This window comes from Gymnoscopelus braueri, assembly GCF_963280865.1.
Source record: "Gymnoscopelus braueri genome assembly, chromosome: 2".
Classification (NCBI taxonomy): Eukaryota; Metazoa; Chordata; class Actinopteri; order Myctophiformes; family Myctophidae; genus Gymnoscopelus; species Gymnoscopelus braueri.
Genome location: NC_137604.1, coordinates 44435929 through 44453335, shown reverse-complemented (window position 1 = coordinate 44453335; position 17407 = coordinate 44435929). Strand labels below are relative to the sequence as shown.

Sequence of the window (17407 nt, the reverse complement as noted above, 5' to 3'; positions counted from 1 at the left end):
TGTGGATCTGCAGAGTGGAAGGAGGAAGCAGAGCTGTCACTACAGTCAAGTACTGGAGCAGACAGACAGCATAGAATAGATAGATCTACACTGTCTCCACTTACACAACCAAGTCAGGATTCACTCCTTCAACTAGTTGAACACAGCAAGGCTGCGCTTCTGGAAAAAAAGGTGCCCGTTGGATTTTAACATACGGGAAAGAAAAGAGAGCAATAATTACGCTTGTTTTTGTTTGTTTTGCTTGCTTGTTTGTTTGTTTATTTGTTGTTGTTTTGTTTTTTAAGCCATGGCTGATGGAAGCTCCAACGAGTCGGACTCGGAGATGGCCAACAGGTTCGCCAGGAAAGGCGCTCTGAGGCAAAAGAACGTCCACGAAGTGAAGGACCATAAATTTATAGCGAGGTTCTTCAAGCAGCCGACGTTCTGCAGCCACTGCACCGACTTCATCTGGTTAGTAGTACTAAAGCTTCAATGGAATTCTATTCGTACTCCTTAACGTGCGAGCGTAATAGTAGTGACGCCCTGCCAAAAAGAACTAGAATCTACGAGCCTGTTGAGGCTTGTTGCACAGGGGAGTTGTTTATGGCAGAGCGACACCGCCGTACTGCGGAGTATAGAGGCTCTTCTACTCTGTCTAAACTGCCTGTTGAATACTGTGTGTGTGTGTGTGTGTGTGTGTGTGTGTGTGTGTGTGTGTGTGTGTGTGTGTGTGTGTGTGTGTGTGTGTGTGTGTGTGTGTGTGTGTGTGTGTGTGTGTGTGTGTGTGTGTGTGTGTGTGTGTGTGTGTGTGTGTGTGATGTAACAACTGCCAGTGGTGGGAAAAAGTACTCTATTTTTTTCAGTACCACAATGCAGAAATACTCCGTTAAGTAAAAGTCTGGTATTCATAATTTACTTTAGTAAAAGTACAAGTATTGGCATCAAAATATACATAAAGTACCAAAAGTAAAAGTACTCATTATGCAGAATGTCTCATTTATATGTATACAAATCTTATAGGCTATGTATGCTTAGTAACACAAATGTAAATCTAAAAAGTAGCTAGTAACTAAAGTTTTCAAATAATTGTAGTGGAGTAAAAGTACAATATTTTCCTCAGAGATGTAGTGGAGTAGAAGTAAAAGTATTGAAAATTGGACATACTCCAGTGAAGTAAAAAAAAAAACTCAAAATACTTAAAAAAGTACTTAAGTACAGTACTTGAGTAAATGTACTTAGTTACTTTACACCACTGACAACTGCTATTATAACTCCAACACTCTAACATGTTGAAAAACTAAAGCGAAATATCCATCCAAAATGGACAAAATATGTGCTTATGTTGTCACACAACATGATGATGAGTGAGCGTCACAATCTGCAGAGCAGACAACTGTTGCAGCTTTAAATCATGAATGGCTTTGGTCTTGAAATAATGACATAAGGGTTACAACAACGTCGTAACCTCGTCCTCTCCGATGTTGTGGCTATTAAACAGTAGCCTAGTAGCCTTTATTGATAACAAACTTAAGGCACGGCCCGTTGCAGCAGTCCAACCCCCTTTAAAAATCAAAACAAGAGAACTATGCAAGTTTGATTGGAATTAATACTAGGCTACATGGTTTGAAAGGGGAGAAGCTAGGGACGCACCCATGTTAACAACCCGCCCCCCCTGCTGTGGAAGGAAGGGGATGTGTTCTTCAAATGTCATTGGTTTACAGTAATAATAAATCTGCAGGACAACCCTGTATATGGCCAAGATAATGCCACTCCTTAGTGTGTGTGTGTCTGTGTGTGTGTGTGGGGGGGGGGGGGGGGGGGTGTGCATGTGCATTCTTTCACATGCACATGCTGGTGGGGGAACTAAATGATTTGTTGTTGACACATCATCAGATATACAAACTTCCAACTCAATCAGATATACAAACTTCCAACTCAATCAGATATACAAACTTCCAACTCAATCAGATATACAAACTTCCAACTCAACATGCATTTTTGCTTTGTTCCTTCAGTTGATAGATATGATCCCTGACCCCGACGTGCATTTTTCTTTCACCTTACCTTGTTACTTGAGAATGCTGCTTAACCCATTAAGACCTGAGGCCGATTCTTCAAATGCCTTCTAAATGAGTAATTGTCAAATTGTCAAACCTTTCCTTTCAAAGGACCCCCAAAATTATATGTATTTGGCCACGGAAACCCATCTGAAATTATATTTGTGCCAGGGACCGACCCCCCCCCCCCCCCCCCCCTGCCCAGAAGAGAAGATTTGTGTTAAAAAATATTTACTTACATTTTAAGTGTGTGTGTGTGTGTGTGTGTGTGTGTGTGTGTGTGTGTGTGTGTGTGTGTGTGTGTGTGTGGGGGGGGGGGGGTGTGTGTGTGTGTGTGTGTGTGTGTGTGTGTGTGTGTGTGTGTGTGTGTGTGTGTGTGTGTGTGTGTGTGTGTGTGTGTGTGTGTGTGTGTGTGTGTGTGTGTGTGTGTGTGTGTGTGTGTTTCAAGCTGCTCAAATCTAATTGTCCCTAGTGGGATTCATAAAGTAGTTTGAAGCTAAATTAGAAGTTGATTCATAGCACACTGCATCTGTGATCATTTTAACCACTTCCCTCCTGGCCTGCTTTTCAATTTGACCACAGCAGAGAGCTGCAGCTATTGTAGATACTGTACTAGTTAGAGGCAATTGTAAAAGGTTATGTAAAACAACAGATTACATGCATACATACATACATGCATACATACTGTAGTGTACATGCATACATACAATAATTGTATTGTATAAACACCAAAGAAAAATAACAGTTTGCACACTGTAGCTCCCTTTTGAACCCTTTATTTTGGTACTACCTGAGTGGGCTGAGCGATTTGTATTTTTATAAAACTACAACACAATGCATTGCTTCAACCGTGGAATCATTTTCTCTTCACAGGGAGAAGGAGAGAGAGAGGTAAAATCATTATTATAATTATTCCCTCCTTCTGCTCTGTTTTCACAGGGGATTTGGAAAACAAGGATTCCAGTGCCAAGGTAAAAAAATAAAAGATTTACATCCCAGAGACATGGTTGTGGCCCACTTAACACTCACATACGTGTGTGCGTGTGTGCGTGCGAGCGTGCGTGCGTGCGTGCGTGCACGCGTGCGTGCGTGATGTGGGTACATGATGTGGGTGCAAAGCATACACACTACAGGCTACGAAACAGAAATGCTTCCATTCAGAGGCTTTTGACTTTTGACTCCTTCTTTCTTTTAGCCTGTCTTTCTCTCTGTGCTTCGGAGGACAGCAAGCTTGTTGTTTATACAGTCCATGCACAGGAGGACATGTATGGCATTTGGTTGTCTGATTCAGTTTGTCTGTTATAAAAGCCTCTGATTGCCAAGTGAGATAGCCTTCAATCAAGGTTCCCCACATGTTGGCCATAAATGTATGGTCAAATAGGGGAGGCTTTAGTTTAGTGAAAGAAGTTGCTGGTGAATATTCTGCAGAGATGGCGAAATCGCAGTATATTAATGGCATATTCTAGTACTGGTAGAGGATAAATAGCAGAGCTCAAGACAAAGTGGAAGAAAAGGGGAGGGGAAGAGGGAGTTGCATGCAAATGGAGTCAGTCATACAGCTCTTACCAACTCGGCCTGCTATTGCTAACAACATGGACAAAAGACAATTGTCTTTTGTCCTAACCTGCCAATTTGAGTGTAAGCAAGCAGGCCACTGCTTCGTCACAACTGCATAAGTCTCCATCTAATGTGGAAAGTGTTGTGCTTGCCAGCTTTTACTTTTTGGCTGTGAGTGCTCAGGTAGCTGTGCAGATGATGTCAAAGAGCTGATGTTTTCCTTGGATATCTTTTTTCATAAACAATGATATTAATTACTTTATTTGGAAAACCATAAGTTATACCCACTGGAATATATTGAAATTCTTCCTTGTATTTAATTATTAACCGACTGCATATGTTTTTGGTACATAGACATAGACATAGACATAGACATAGACATACACATACACATACACATACACATACACATACACATACACATACACATACACATACACGTACACATACACATACACATACACACAGAGAGATGTTCACTAAGAACAATAATTCAGTACATTTCCTGGAGTCTGAGGATAAATCCTTGCCTGAGAGCTAGGGCTTTTGTTCTCAATGCCTGAGTGAGTGAGATAGAAGGATGGAGTGGCAGAGAGAGAAAAAGTTAAAGAAAAAAGTAGAGATGGAGGCCTCTTTAGAATTCTTACACACATTGCCGGATGGCTATATAATACTGTCAATTTGCTATAGGCTATATAGTGTGTGCACTTGGATTACGCTCGTGCATATTTTCCCCTAAAAAGAAACCTGTGAAGAAAAATATTCAGCCCATGGATAAATGAATGTCGATCCTTTCCCTGACAGCCACCTTAACATTCACTCCGCTGTTTGGTGTTCTGGTATGGAGGTGGGACACTCTGTTCTCAGGCTTCGGAATATCTGTGAGTGTGAGTGAGATGGGAAGCCAGTGATCATTGGCTCCTCTTAGGCAATTGGCACTGGGTGAAAAAATGGGTTACAAAAATGGTGGGATAAAAAAAAAGAGAAGGAAATCCTTTGTCACAAAACAGTCAGAATACTGGTCGGTGGTCGCTCTTCTGAGTACAGGCGTAGTATTCAGGCCGCTCACAAAATGGCTGCCACTCTGTGCACCAGATAGGACTGCCACATATGATTTCACATTTATATTGATGACAGACTGGTTGCCAATAACACCAATTATTTCACATTGGTGTCATCACTCTCCAACCCCACCTCTTCGCCCACCTTTGGTAGCTCAGGGAGTTGTGTTCATTTGTTCTCCTCGTTACTATCTCAACTTGCCTTTTAGAGACGATAGATAAACCTTTTATTGATCCCCATGGGGAAATCCAGGTGTCGTATATCAGCAACAGTAGTAAGCATGATGAAACACAGGATAGGTTCAGGTAAGAGTAGAGAGATACGAATATGATTTAAAGAATGAAGATACAATTAATAGACTAGCCCTAGCCATCTGCACTTGGTCTGTCTGAGTTAGACCAATGATAAAATGAATGCCTGTAAGCTTGTGGTAAAGGCCGTCAACGTTAGAGAGAGACAGAATGTGATTTGGATTGCATTATACAGCATCAGAGGCTTGACTGCACCCACCTTTTCCACAATGGCCTTTCTATTCAAAGAAATAGAGTTTCCACTGAAAAAATACCTGTCTTTCCATCAATTATTAAACCAACCTTGTTGGAAATGAGGGTCTCTGCAACAGGCGTGCGGGGAGTGTGTGTGACTGCCAAGCCCTGAATGAAAAGAGAAAGGTGATAAACTGGACAGTGGCCTTTCCCTAACTAGAATGACATTTAACTTTCAAGCCTATAAGTGTGTGCTTTTCTAGGAATAGAGTGTGTCATTCACTGCTGTGGCAATTAGATCTCATCTCATCGTGTGTGTATTTTATGTCCATAGGACTATTGTTGGACACTTTGACCAGACTGACAAGTCTTGGACTACATTTTTATAATATAGTGTCTTGATCTTGAATTTATAGGCCAGTCAGAATCCCTAATCCAGCCTAACAGGGATCCTTACCGATTGTAAATACGATTTCAGCCTGGTGCCAGGTCAAAGTTTGAAACCGGGACAAGCCTATCAGCATCCACCTTTCCTCAATGGTATCTGTGTTTTGAACCTGCGTCTTATCTCTACCCCCTGAGGCCAGTCCTATTACAGCAGGGTTCTCCTATTTCCAGGCTCTGACATGCAGCGTTTGTGCAGGTGTCTCAAATCACTGTTAAACTGTCGCTGTACAGTGCACCCATGCAATCTGCACCCGTGTCACTCAGTTACCTACAGACCCCCGTTCCAAATACAGGTTATTTTTAGTTACTTTAGGCTAGCCAAGCAGTCTTGTTGTTTCAACATTGCCCTGCTTTGCATTCATTTAGTCACCTGATATTTGCCCCAGGGACCTGCACACTTGTGCAAGTACAGTCTTGTGGGGCCATTTAGGAGTCAAATTAGTGTGCATGGTTCAGGGAGCCGTTACTTTTGGAAGGAGGGGAGACTAGACTTGTCCAGCCTTGGCCATTTCAATCAGTTTCCAACCTTATGGTATGAACGGAACTCTAATCACCACCAATCTATAGATAAGTGATTACCATCTTGCTCTATCAAGAACCCAGTCTGTCCCACGTGGCAGGCAACATTGGCTGAAACATTTTTGATTGATTGAAATTTTTATTAGGCAAAAGAATGTAAAACAACACAGTTACATTTATAATGCTTTTGTCTAAAAGGTCCGGCCAAAAAAGTCCTTGCGGGCTTGTTTCCGTTGGGGTCCTTGAATTAATTTCATAGACATATATAGTAGCAACCAAACAGTTCAAAAATCAACATAAGAATACAGAGGAAAAAATATATACCACTGTGTACAAAAAAGGCATGAGAAAAGAAAAAATTATATACAAAAAAAGCATTAGAAAATAAAAAAAATATGTAAAAAAAAAAGGGGAGGGGGGGGGTCGTCTGTCTACAGGGAAACTGGTACTAGCTCCTCTTTAGGCCTCCAGAAAGATGAGTTTTTAGGGCTGTTTTGAATGGGCCCAGCGAACTGCATTTCTCATGAAACAATGTTGTCAAATCAAGAACATTCATTTAACAAGCATGAAATAGAAGATCATTGATAATAAGATATTAGAGTAATATAAATTGATAAAGAAAGAAAAGTTGATATTATGCCAAATAAGATGGATAGAATGAATAAATGATCATTTAAAGGTCCACTTTTAAATGCTCCATTTAATGCAGTGTTTTCTTGGCTTCCACACAAATGTAATGAAGAATGAATCAATATGAATATAATCCATTAAACTGCTGGCTTTGAAAAGGACTCCCCAGTTTAATGCGTGGGAGGCGAGGCTTCTGAAGTGCATCTCTCGTATTGTATATGCACCACATCCAATTTATTTAATGGCATCTAAGAAAGTGAGAGGACTGCGCACTGGAGGAGGAAATTTATGTGAATTGAAGAATGTAGAAAGGACATTGTTTAGGGGAAAAAAAGGCTACAATTGATATTTGAACTGGTTCTTCTTTGGCAATTTTTTTATTTGACAGGAACATTTTCCATCTCTCTTCCTTTCCCCAATCTCTCGCTTTTTGTGAATGTCATATGAAAAAAATCACTTCAGAAGACATTGTCACTACAGAAAGTATGAGCTAGACCCCAGTCAGAGTTGACATGGAAGTGAATTGTAACCGAGCCTTACAATGTGGGTTATGTGAAGGCAACTTTCCAAGACTTAGGAAAGTGCACAGTAGAATCCAGTCTTCATTTAACTATGACAGTTAGAGTTAAATAAACGCTCCATATTTTGCTGTGAGGAGCGGACATTGCTCATCCAGAACATTAAGCACATGGACTTATACAGTAGGACTGACCTTTGATATACTAAGGTGATTTGGCAGGAGAAGAACCTGTGGCATATCATGAATATTGTGATGACTAGTGGATGTTGTTAGGAACTCTGTTGTTCGTTGGGTCATCAAAAACCTTTGCCTTTTTTAGCTGGACACATGTAGAATAATAACAAACAACATGACTGCTCTCTCTCTTCTAATGTGAAACATCATCCTCACAGACGGCAGCAGGCCAGGCTATTACAGACTCCTACATTGAGAACATGCAAGAAGCGCCAAGTCAATAAACCGATTATCCAACGCCAACCGCTATTATTGATGCACATGTGGTCTAGGATGACCGTGGAGTGTTTGCTGTTTTGACAGCACTCACCGCACCCTGCTGCATATCCACTATGGTGGTATCTCAATAATGACACTGTTGACAGTCTATGGAAAGGTAAACTCTGCTAATGTCGTACGCCCCCGCCTATAGTAAATTGCTCTAGTTGCTTATCGGTTTATTATTATTTCTTGCTCTTGATGGTCTGTGTCTCCCTTCTATTTGCACTTTTCACACCTGTCATTAAAGGCATTCAGAGTGTTTTGAATTGTATTTGTGACAGAGGTAACCCATGTGAAATCTAGGTGTAAGTGCATCCTAGATTAATTGAATATTACAAATGCCAGAACATCAACATGTTAACATACAAGCTCATGATGTGTAACACCTTAAAACTAGCAAGAGGTTGGTATACAGTAGTAATTTATTGAAATGGAAGAATGGATGATATAAGCAAGACCAGATGTCTGCTGTCAAATTAATCTGATAAAGCTATTAATAGTAATGGCAGTGGCGTAAAACTTTTCCTCTGCTGTTTTGTCTTGTTATCTATATGAGATGACACATAAACATGCATAATGCCGTTTACTGATAAGTGATGACACAGCTTCAGGAATGCAAATGTTTACAAGGTGAAGTGACAAGTGAGGTCAGATTTTAGTGTTGACAAACCATATCACGTAATTTGGATACAAAATTCAAAGTTGTAAAGGGAACTGTTCTGTCCTCGTCTCTGCCTATTAAGTTTTTGGTGTTTGTTAGAACTCGCTTGTACTGTGTTTGTGTACTCTATCTAGGAGAACGCTTTTCATATAAAATCCACTCCTGGACCTGTAATTGATGCAGCAATATTAACATGAAACGGTAGCTTCATCAGGTTTCACCTACCTTTCTTAAGCATTTTTTTTTCTTTCCTTTGTTTGTTTGAGTGTTTGTTTTAATTGTTAAAAATTTAGGTCATGAACACTGTGCCTGACCTGTAAGCTACAGACTGTGCTCTGCCTGTTTATGTAATATCCTATCTGGCCTGTCAGTCCTGACTATGTTATGTATGGCAGAATTCAATCGGCAGCTATTGACTACCATATTATTGCCATGAAAACACAATTTTTGTTTTCATGGAATTTGCAGGTAGATACCACAAGCATTGCTGAAACTGAAAATTCTTGGGCCTTCCATTGAACAAAAAAAGAAAAGAAAACATTGAGCCATGCTGACCGCATTCCTGACAGCCCTGACAGACACAGGCAGGCCTTAGCATCCATGGTCCAAGGACTATCGGAAGGCCTAGAATACCAAACACATTCCCTGAGGGTTCACCTTAATGCATGGTATTCAGACCATCAACTCAGCCACTGTCAGAGCTTTTGAAATGTAGACTGACCACCCAGCTGCCTCACCCTGCTATCTCCTGTCACCGATTCTGTTGCTCTTTTCTCTCTCTCATATCTTTTAGCTCTCTATTAGCGTCTTTATCCCCATCTCATTTTGTTCTCTTTGTGTCCATGTCTCTTTATCTCTATCGCTGTCTGTGAAGCGCGCTACCTCTTTGTCTGTCTCTCCCTGGTTTGGTTTCATTCACTGGTCCATTAAAAAAGGGTAGATGTCCAAGGACCACTCGCTTATCTGCACTGTTTCTGTCTTTCTTGCAAATGTATACATGTACTTCATAGTATGGCTACTGTATGTCACATATCAAAAATATCACAATGTCAGAGAGCCCTATATAAGACTATAGACTTTCAGTCTTGCAGCTGACCCCAGTTTGAAACCAATCCAAGACACTTTAATGCATGTTATCCCCCTTCTTTGTCCCACCTTTCCTGTCTCTGAGATTGCGTACGATTACAAATTTAAGTTGACGATTAATTGTCACTCAAATAATTGCGATTAACGATTTAATTGTGTGTTTGACATTGAACATTGGAACATATGAAGCCTTTGATATGACAAATAACTGAAATATAATAAGAAATTATTGACATATTTAATAATTGTATACATGTAAAACGCGTTGTAAGCTTGTAGATCTGCTATTTCAACTTTTTTTAAATTTGTGAAAAAAATTCAACATGGAAACGATAATGCAAAAACAATTGCGATTATCTCAAATAATTGCGATTAGACGATTATGTAATAATTGTGACAGGCCTACGCGTAGTATCAAAGTAAAACGTAAATACCCCCCAAAATAATCTTACATTAAAAAAATTAAATAACGTATTGTCCACTGAAGTAAGTGTCGACGTGTCAGGGTGCAACAGTTAATTGAACTAATCGATTTAATTGATCAAAATAAAAAATAAATATGAATTAATCGATTAGTAATCAATCCCTATAATTGGACATAATTATCATTATAGGTGAAAAGTAAAAAAATGAGTGTAAAGAATTGACAAAAACTTGATAATCTACAAGCTCACAATGCATTGCCATGCGACGCATGACATTGTAGATCAGCTAATTTAACTATTTTTATTATCTATTTGGTATTCTTGAAACATTTTAATAGGGCTTAAGCGTTAAAAAAACCAGTTTATGTGTATGCTTGTTCATTGTAGTTAAAGTTAAATGTTCTATATTGAAGTTTAATATAATTGATTAAAATGTGTATCTATCATAAAGTGATTTTAAGATTTTGTACCTTATTACTAATCAGTCAAAATATCTGTAATCGTGGTCTAGGACTTCAAAATTTGGATCGGTATCGGACCCAAAGGTCAGGCTCTATTATTGTGGGTGTGGGCAGTCCTGGTGTGTGTGTGTGTGTGTGTGTGTGTGAGGGGAGGGGGGAGGGGGGGGGTTGGGGTTGGTAGCCAGAATGTATCTTAGTCTATGTATAGTTCTGCTTATTGGTCCCCTGAAGTAGACTGCTGCTCACAGTGCTCATGTTCCGTTTACATGATACCCTGTCTTTCTAGTCACTCCGTGGTTACGTAAGGAGAGGAGACCTGGGCTGACAATGCAAGCGTGAGCCATGCATATCGTGTCTCACTTTCTGTTTTGCTGCATTGGTGTTTGAATCCATCTAAAAAAAAGGTTGAGGTTTTCTCAACTCATGATGCTAAAAGCTTGGAGATGCTTGATTCAGAAGCAGCCAGCGTAAGTCAATCATTATGGTTAGCCAGTGCCACAATTTTGTGTCTTTGATCTTCCTTACAGAACATAATTTGTAAAAAATGGTTAAACCCCCTTTTTACTAGTCTTAAAAAAATCTTGTCCCAATCCTGATTCCTGACATGAGTCTACTGAAATTGAATTCCCCCAGCTCTCCACCCCCATTCTCTCTGGGCTTGTGTCCAGACTGTAGTTCTTGAGGATTCATATTGCAATATAGATGTTATTCAGGGCTGTGATTTGCAGGATTCGCCAGTAGTGCCTGTAAGAGAAGCTTAGAGATTAGAGGTACAATGTCAATACCCTGTCTGGGAGTGCCTGCATAGTAACTTCTGCTGCTGCACCAGCAAATCCCTGGCAATAAAACCGCTTACCTCTAAAAGCCCACCGAGTTTATAAAGGTATGGCATGTTGATCCACATACACCAAAGAAAGTTGTTGACAGCTCTTCTCCATCCCTACTCAACTAACCCTTTCAACCCGGAACAAATTTTGTATCGGCCCCATATTGTCTTACAGCGTCAGAAACAAAGTGGTATCACCATTAACTGAGATTATGCTCAGAGACTTCACATCTGGCCACTATGTTTTGAAACTCAGTGTTCCAGGCCTAGCTTAACCACATGAACCCTAGCATCCTTATACTGGGCATGTCATAATAGGCTAGAAAACTGGATGAACATTCTGCAAAAATAAATGAACGTTAGGCAAAGAAAGCATGTAGATTGGCTATTTTGTCTATTTACCATACAACAAACTATATAGCTCTTAAGTGGTTACACTAAAGCACACCAATAACAAGGTTTTCTGTGTAATCATTTGGACACAACTGAGATCCCTGTTATTGGCTGTGAACACATCTGTAGATAATTCATCTGTCTCCTTACCCGTGTATATCAAAACGTCAGGACTTACATGACTCATATTGGACAACTTGAAAGCCTGTCTAGACATGCTGATACCAACTAAGGATCACAGAAAATGAGATTTGTTATCTCCAACACAACTTTATCTTGTTTCACCTTGACAACTGTATCCATAGACAAATCCTTGCATGGCTCCAGATTGTTCATAATTCTGTTGCCAGGTTATTGGAAGTCATAGACTACTTTTGTCTCCCCCATGGACTACTTTTGTCTCCCCCTTGGTATATATTTTCAAGACTGAAAAACTACAGCTGGCAAAACTCACATCTTTCAAATCAAATAATATCTCAAGAGACAGTGACATAGTTTTACATATTTTTCTTTTTTTAATTGCGTTATTCTCTAAGGTCTGATTTTGTTTTTTTTATTATTCTTATTTTATTTTGATTAATACATGTATTACTGTTTTTTAAGTCATTTATGATCACTCAAGAAAACCTTTATGTTCTCATGCTGTAGAGTTTGTGGCTTTGGACCGCTGGAAGACTGCTCTGTGACTTAGTGCACATGCACTGGAGCAAAATTCAGTGCATTAAACAATACTGTACCACACAGTACAGTATGCATGTGGATATTATTACATCATGCACAATACAATGCATACAATGCCATGCCTTGCAGAACATAAGCTGCAGCTAGACCAGGTTACTAGCCTTGGAAGACTATTTGGCTTTTTTCCCAAGTTACTACCCTCTGGGTTAGCAGACGTATGTATGTACGTACGTACGTACATACATACTTACCTACAGAGATTCCGTGCATTTATTGTAAGATGAGTAAATGTTCAGTATTCTTTCATAATACCGCATTCCCGCTTCATATTTCCGCCATCTTGTTTCCTGTGTAAGTTTGTGAGTTCATGATTCATGCATGTATCTTCTTATGTCTTCTAAAAACGATTTACTTTTGAGACAGGATTCCCATACTTTTATGAAGATTTAAAATGCTTCGGTATTTGAATATGATATGTCCTATTTGTAAATGTTTATGTTTTTCAATGAGTTGAGACCCGTTCAAAAGTGCACACATCCGTTTCAGTTGAAGATAATTCAAACCTTCCTTGTGTTTCCCACACAGTAAAATCCTCAGTGTTCATTTATCCATTTGTAACTCAGGGTGTATACAAATGGAACCAAATGGAAACGTATGGGTCCATTTATTTCCGTTTGCACACTCTCAGAGTTATATTAACAGTGAGGAGTTTACTGTGCTCAAATGATGAACACAGTCCCAAACATGACAAAGTGTATATACAGAATACTCCGCCCTGTGTGTTGTTCCAGCCACAGCATGGCCCAACGCTGTAAGTGAGTTGTCGGTGCAGCTGATCTTAATCCTGTCCATTAGCACAGTTGTATGGGTGGATTAGAGCTTTTGATCTGGGAGTGTGTGTTTCTTTATGGATGGAGGATGTAGGGGTTTGAACTGGGCGTGGCACAGATGAAAGCGGCACAGGGGGAGCTGCAGCGGCATCCCAACGGAGGTGTGTGTGTGGGGGAGAGTGTGTGTGTGTGTGTGTGTGTGTGTGTACTGTGTATGAGAGAGAGTGAGTGAGTAAGTATGCTCACACATGTGTGTCCAGAGATAGTCGATATGACCTATTTGTCAAGCCTCTTAGACAAGGACAGATAATGTATTGGATCCCTGATGGTCTTGTATTTACCGTACTAGCTCCTTGATCAGGTTCTGAAAAACACAACATCAGCATTTGTACTCACTCTTACAAATGTTTTTATTTGATTTCTCATGCAATTTAATTAAGATTTAGTTCCACCTTATGATTCTTCTTTTAAAGTGGTATTATTTTCCCCCAGTGCATTTCTATGCTTTATTCATCAGTTAGGAAAGTGACTAGAGAGACAGGAAACCAAGGGCAGATGGAGGAGAGACGGGAGTTGGATTCAAACTCAGGTTCACGTGTCGTCTCCATGTCTGTGCACTAAATGGCTGAGCCATCACCAGGCACCCTCACGTTTCCTGAAGAAGGCTGATGGATGGTGGTTTTGTTTTCACGCCAAACCTGACAGGAGAAACACAGAGCTGAAGTCTATGCAGTTGGAGTTGCTGGTTACCAGCAGATCAGTTTGCAGCTGACTTGAAGTATTATAATGGTTTCCCTGTGGATTTCACTGAATGAAAACCTGGCTCTCTGTACTTCCTGCTTCTTGACAATCAGTTCGGTCCAGCTGCGTGAAGATGAGAGAAATCCATCTTGACCGTCTGCATTATTTATTGCCTGCATCCCTTAAGCTCATCTGGGGAAAGGCAATGTTGTCCTCCTCAGTATGTGGTCCTACATACATTTGCATGGAAACTGTTGCAATTCATCTTGACTTGTAGTGTAATATGCAGAGCACACATGGAAGGAGAATATACATGACTAATGGTTTTAAAATAATACACAATGATGTTCGAAAGATAATAATAGATAACAATTAACCACTTATATAATATATCCCTATATGTTGAAAAAAAAGAAGTTTGTCTAACATATGTGAACAGACCCTGTTGAAGACCCAACGTCGGTCATCCTCTGTTGCCTTGCTCAATCAATTATTTATTTTTTTCACCTGAAGACTGCGTGCCTCAGTACCTTTTTCCCTACAGTTTGCCTCACCACAAGCAGAACTTGTTTTATTTTTGCTTATATGTGAAGATTATGACATGCCCAAAATATGGACGCCACATTTTCTTTTCCATGCAGCAGTGTTTCTTGCCCCGCATCTGAATTAGTTCGTTTTACTGAACAACACATTAATGCAAATCGCCTTGTCTCTTTGCGCAGGAGAATTCCTGCATGGATCAGAATGAATTATCTGACACCTGCGTGGCATGAGATAATAAACCCCTGTTCCGTTTCTGATTGCATGCTGTCATGATTTAGCCCAAACCACTTCCACAGCATGACTTGATTTGGGGGATTGTGCACAGGAAGGGACTGGCTAAGAAATGCCAGGTATATAAATGTCCCTCCCAATGTCACTTGGAACGTCATGATCTATTTTCTCTCTCTGTGTCATTTGGAAAGCACGAGTAGGGAAACTGTCATGCATTTTTAAGTTTAATTTGCAGATATTTAGCTCTTGTTTAAAAAACCTTTGTTTTCATGCATGATGCTCACAGTGTGAGCTACAATATAATGTATTTTGAATTCTGGATTTTTTAAAGAGCAATTGTATCACATCATTGTAATGCAACCTTTCCACTGCAGGCCCAGGTTAACACTAACCCAGGCCAGCTTAGTTAAATGTCAGTAATGACGTAATCAGGAAATAACATAGTGATTTTTGTGGAAAGCCAGTGTAAAGTACTTCGAGTAAATACAGTGATGGTTAGTGTTAGCCAAATACAGATGGTTAGTGTTAGCCATGCTTGGCCCTGTTGTGTAAACATCATTAGGTCGAATACCCGGAGAATCAATTAGTGAATGCATTGCCCTTCTTCAAAAGCCATCTTTGGGGTGCCCCTGATCAAGGCGACCACTACAGGGCACCCCAGTGGACCTGCTGACAGAGCTGAGAAGTCAATTACAGGGGTTGGCTGGTGTGGCAGTAAAGTGAACAACCTTTGCTGGATAGAATGCCGTTTACCAAAGACATACTAATGTGGACAGCATGGGAAAGAGAAATCTGTGCACACGGGCAGAAGCACTCTGTGTCTGTTCTGTGTTTGCTTGGCAACCTTGAGCTCCAGTGAGAGGAAACAGCTTGGCAGGTGGCAGGCAAGTCATAACAGAATCTGGTTGACAGCACACAGTTATGGCATGGTGACACAAAGCATACTGTATGATCAGTAGTTATGGCTTGGCGAACCAAAGCATGCTATACTGTATGGCGTGGCGAACCAACACATGATCAGGGGACTTGACTCTCAATTTCTTCACCCAATTTAGTTGTTTTGCCAATCCTCTCCATCTAAAGTCTACAGTCACTTCTTTTCACCTGACACATACAGAGGAACACACTATCCCATCCCAGTTCCAAACACGGCCAGTTGTGTTCACCGGAGTGCCTGGCCAAGCCAGAGGCAACGTGGAGGATTCAAACCCTAGTCTTCACTCTCCACAGTGGTGGTCACTGCTGGACAGGAACTTTTCTCCTGCACTATCAGGACGCCGTGCAAGGCCAAATCTGTCACATTGACATTGGCTGAGTATGCGCTTGAAAAGATGTCACTCTTCTTATCTCTACACATCCATTGTTTCTCTCCAGTTGTTACTGCAGTTGGACTTTTATTGCCACTGACCTCTAATGACTCATATTTAACCTCTTTTTTTTAAGTCACACATTTAGACGATGAAGAATAAGTCCATGGCTTTTGATTTGATTTTTACATCAATGGAAAAATCACGCACAAATCTTCCAGCCCTTTTTAGTGAAAATGGAACCCCCTGCTGCCCTGTGATTTTGCCGGACAGTACATGCTTAGCAGGACTTAGCTCTAACTGATTGTAAGCGGCAAGCACCATAGGAAGCATCCTTCCTCTGTGCTCTTCCATGCTGTGACAGCCAGACAAAAATGTATGTCACAAGTCCCTGCATCTGTTTGCATGCAAAGCAGGACCCTGGACTGATTGTTATGCTCCATCCTTTCGCTTTCATTTTCTTTCATGCCATTTATTTAACATGGACCCAGGCTGACCGCCGGGAATTAAAAATGCATTTTTTAATTTGAGCCGTTCTCTGTCTCTATTCTCCCCTATGCTCCATTATGTTGATGACGGGTGATCTTCAAAGGTCCCCAGAGATCAGTATGCCTTAGTCGGCGCTCTCAGGATTTAGCATCCAATGATGGCTCTCCATAATGTGCCATGGTGGATCTATAGCCGCAGGTTCAATAAAAGAGCAGAACTTTGATTATGAAAACACACCAGGCATCGGCTTTATGAGGCAGCCTTGATGGAGACTGCCATAAAATCGAACCACGGACACCCCCATATTTTTCCTTCAGTGGAAATTTGATCCAGCAAAATAAGATGGAAGAATATTGAGTGAAAACAGATGGAGAAGGAATGCAGAAGCCTGTACGTCTGGCTGGGGGGAGTCAAACAAGTCCAGCACTCGCTCTACACTCGACATCACAAAAGTGTTGCAAATGTGCACTTAGATTCTGTAATACGCTTATATTTGTCTATGTACATGGCTGCGTGGACTTCGTAGATTACTGCTGTTGTGACAGAAAAGAGAAATTAGGTCAGATGACCCTGACCATACGATCTCCACCTTTTCCTCCAGTGCTTTCCATGTCATTGAAAAGTGAATGTGGCAGCAGCAGGAATGCAACCACGTCTTGTGATGATCACAAGTCTACCCCTCTGATTGATTGAAATCAGCTGAGCTGAGCCTGGTATCATGTTTATTATTATTATTTTTTTTTCTGCCTTTATTGATAGTATACAGTAGATAGACAGGAAATGGGGAGAGAGACATGAGGAGTGACACACAGCAGAGGTCGTCGGGATCGGGACTCAAACCCGCAACACACATTGGAGCCCAAGTGCCCGGACCGCCAGGTCAGCGGTCAGGGCCTGGTTTATTATAATGAAAGGCAGCCGCAAGATACTAATATAACCAGAGGAACTGTACTAATCAGCCAATACAATTGATATAATTTAA

The 17407-nt window shown here is 40.6% G+C and overlaps 1 protein-coding gene across 3 annotated transcripts in view; it reads left to right on the top strand.

The window, feature by feature from the left end:
* Window positions 1-13: 13 nt before the first annotated feature.
* The window catches only part of LOC308075092 (protein kinase C alpha type-like), a 184179-nt gene continuing 166785 nt past the window's right edge, over window positions 14-17407 (top strand). For all 3 annotated transcript variants that reach the window (XR_013932157.1, XM_080414714.1, XM_080414713.1), the window contains exons 1-3: window positions 14-171; window positions 285-450; window positions 2976-3007. Coding sequence is in view for 2 of the 3 variants with exons in the window: in XM_080414714.1 (XP_080270840.1) it covers window positions 287-450; window positions 2976-3007 (196 nt within the window). In the remaining variant the exon portion in view is untranslated. The remainder of the gene's footprint in view (window positions 172-284; window positions 451-2975; window positions 3008-17407) is intronic.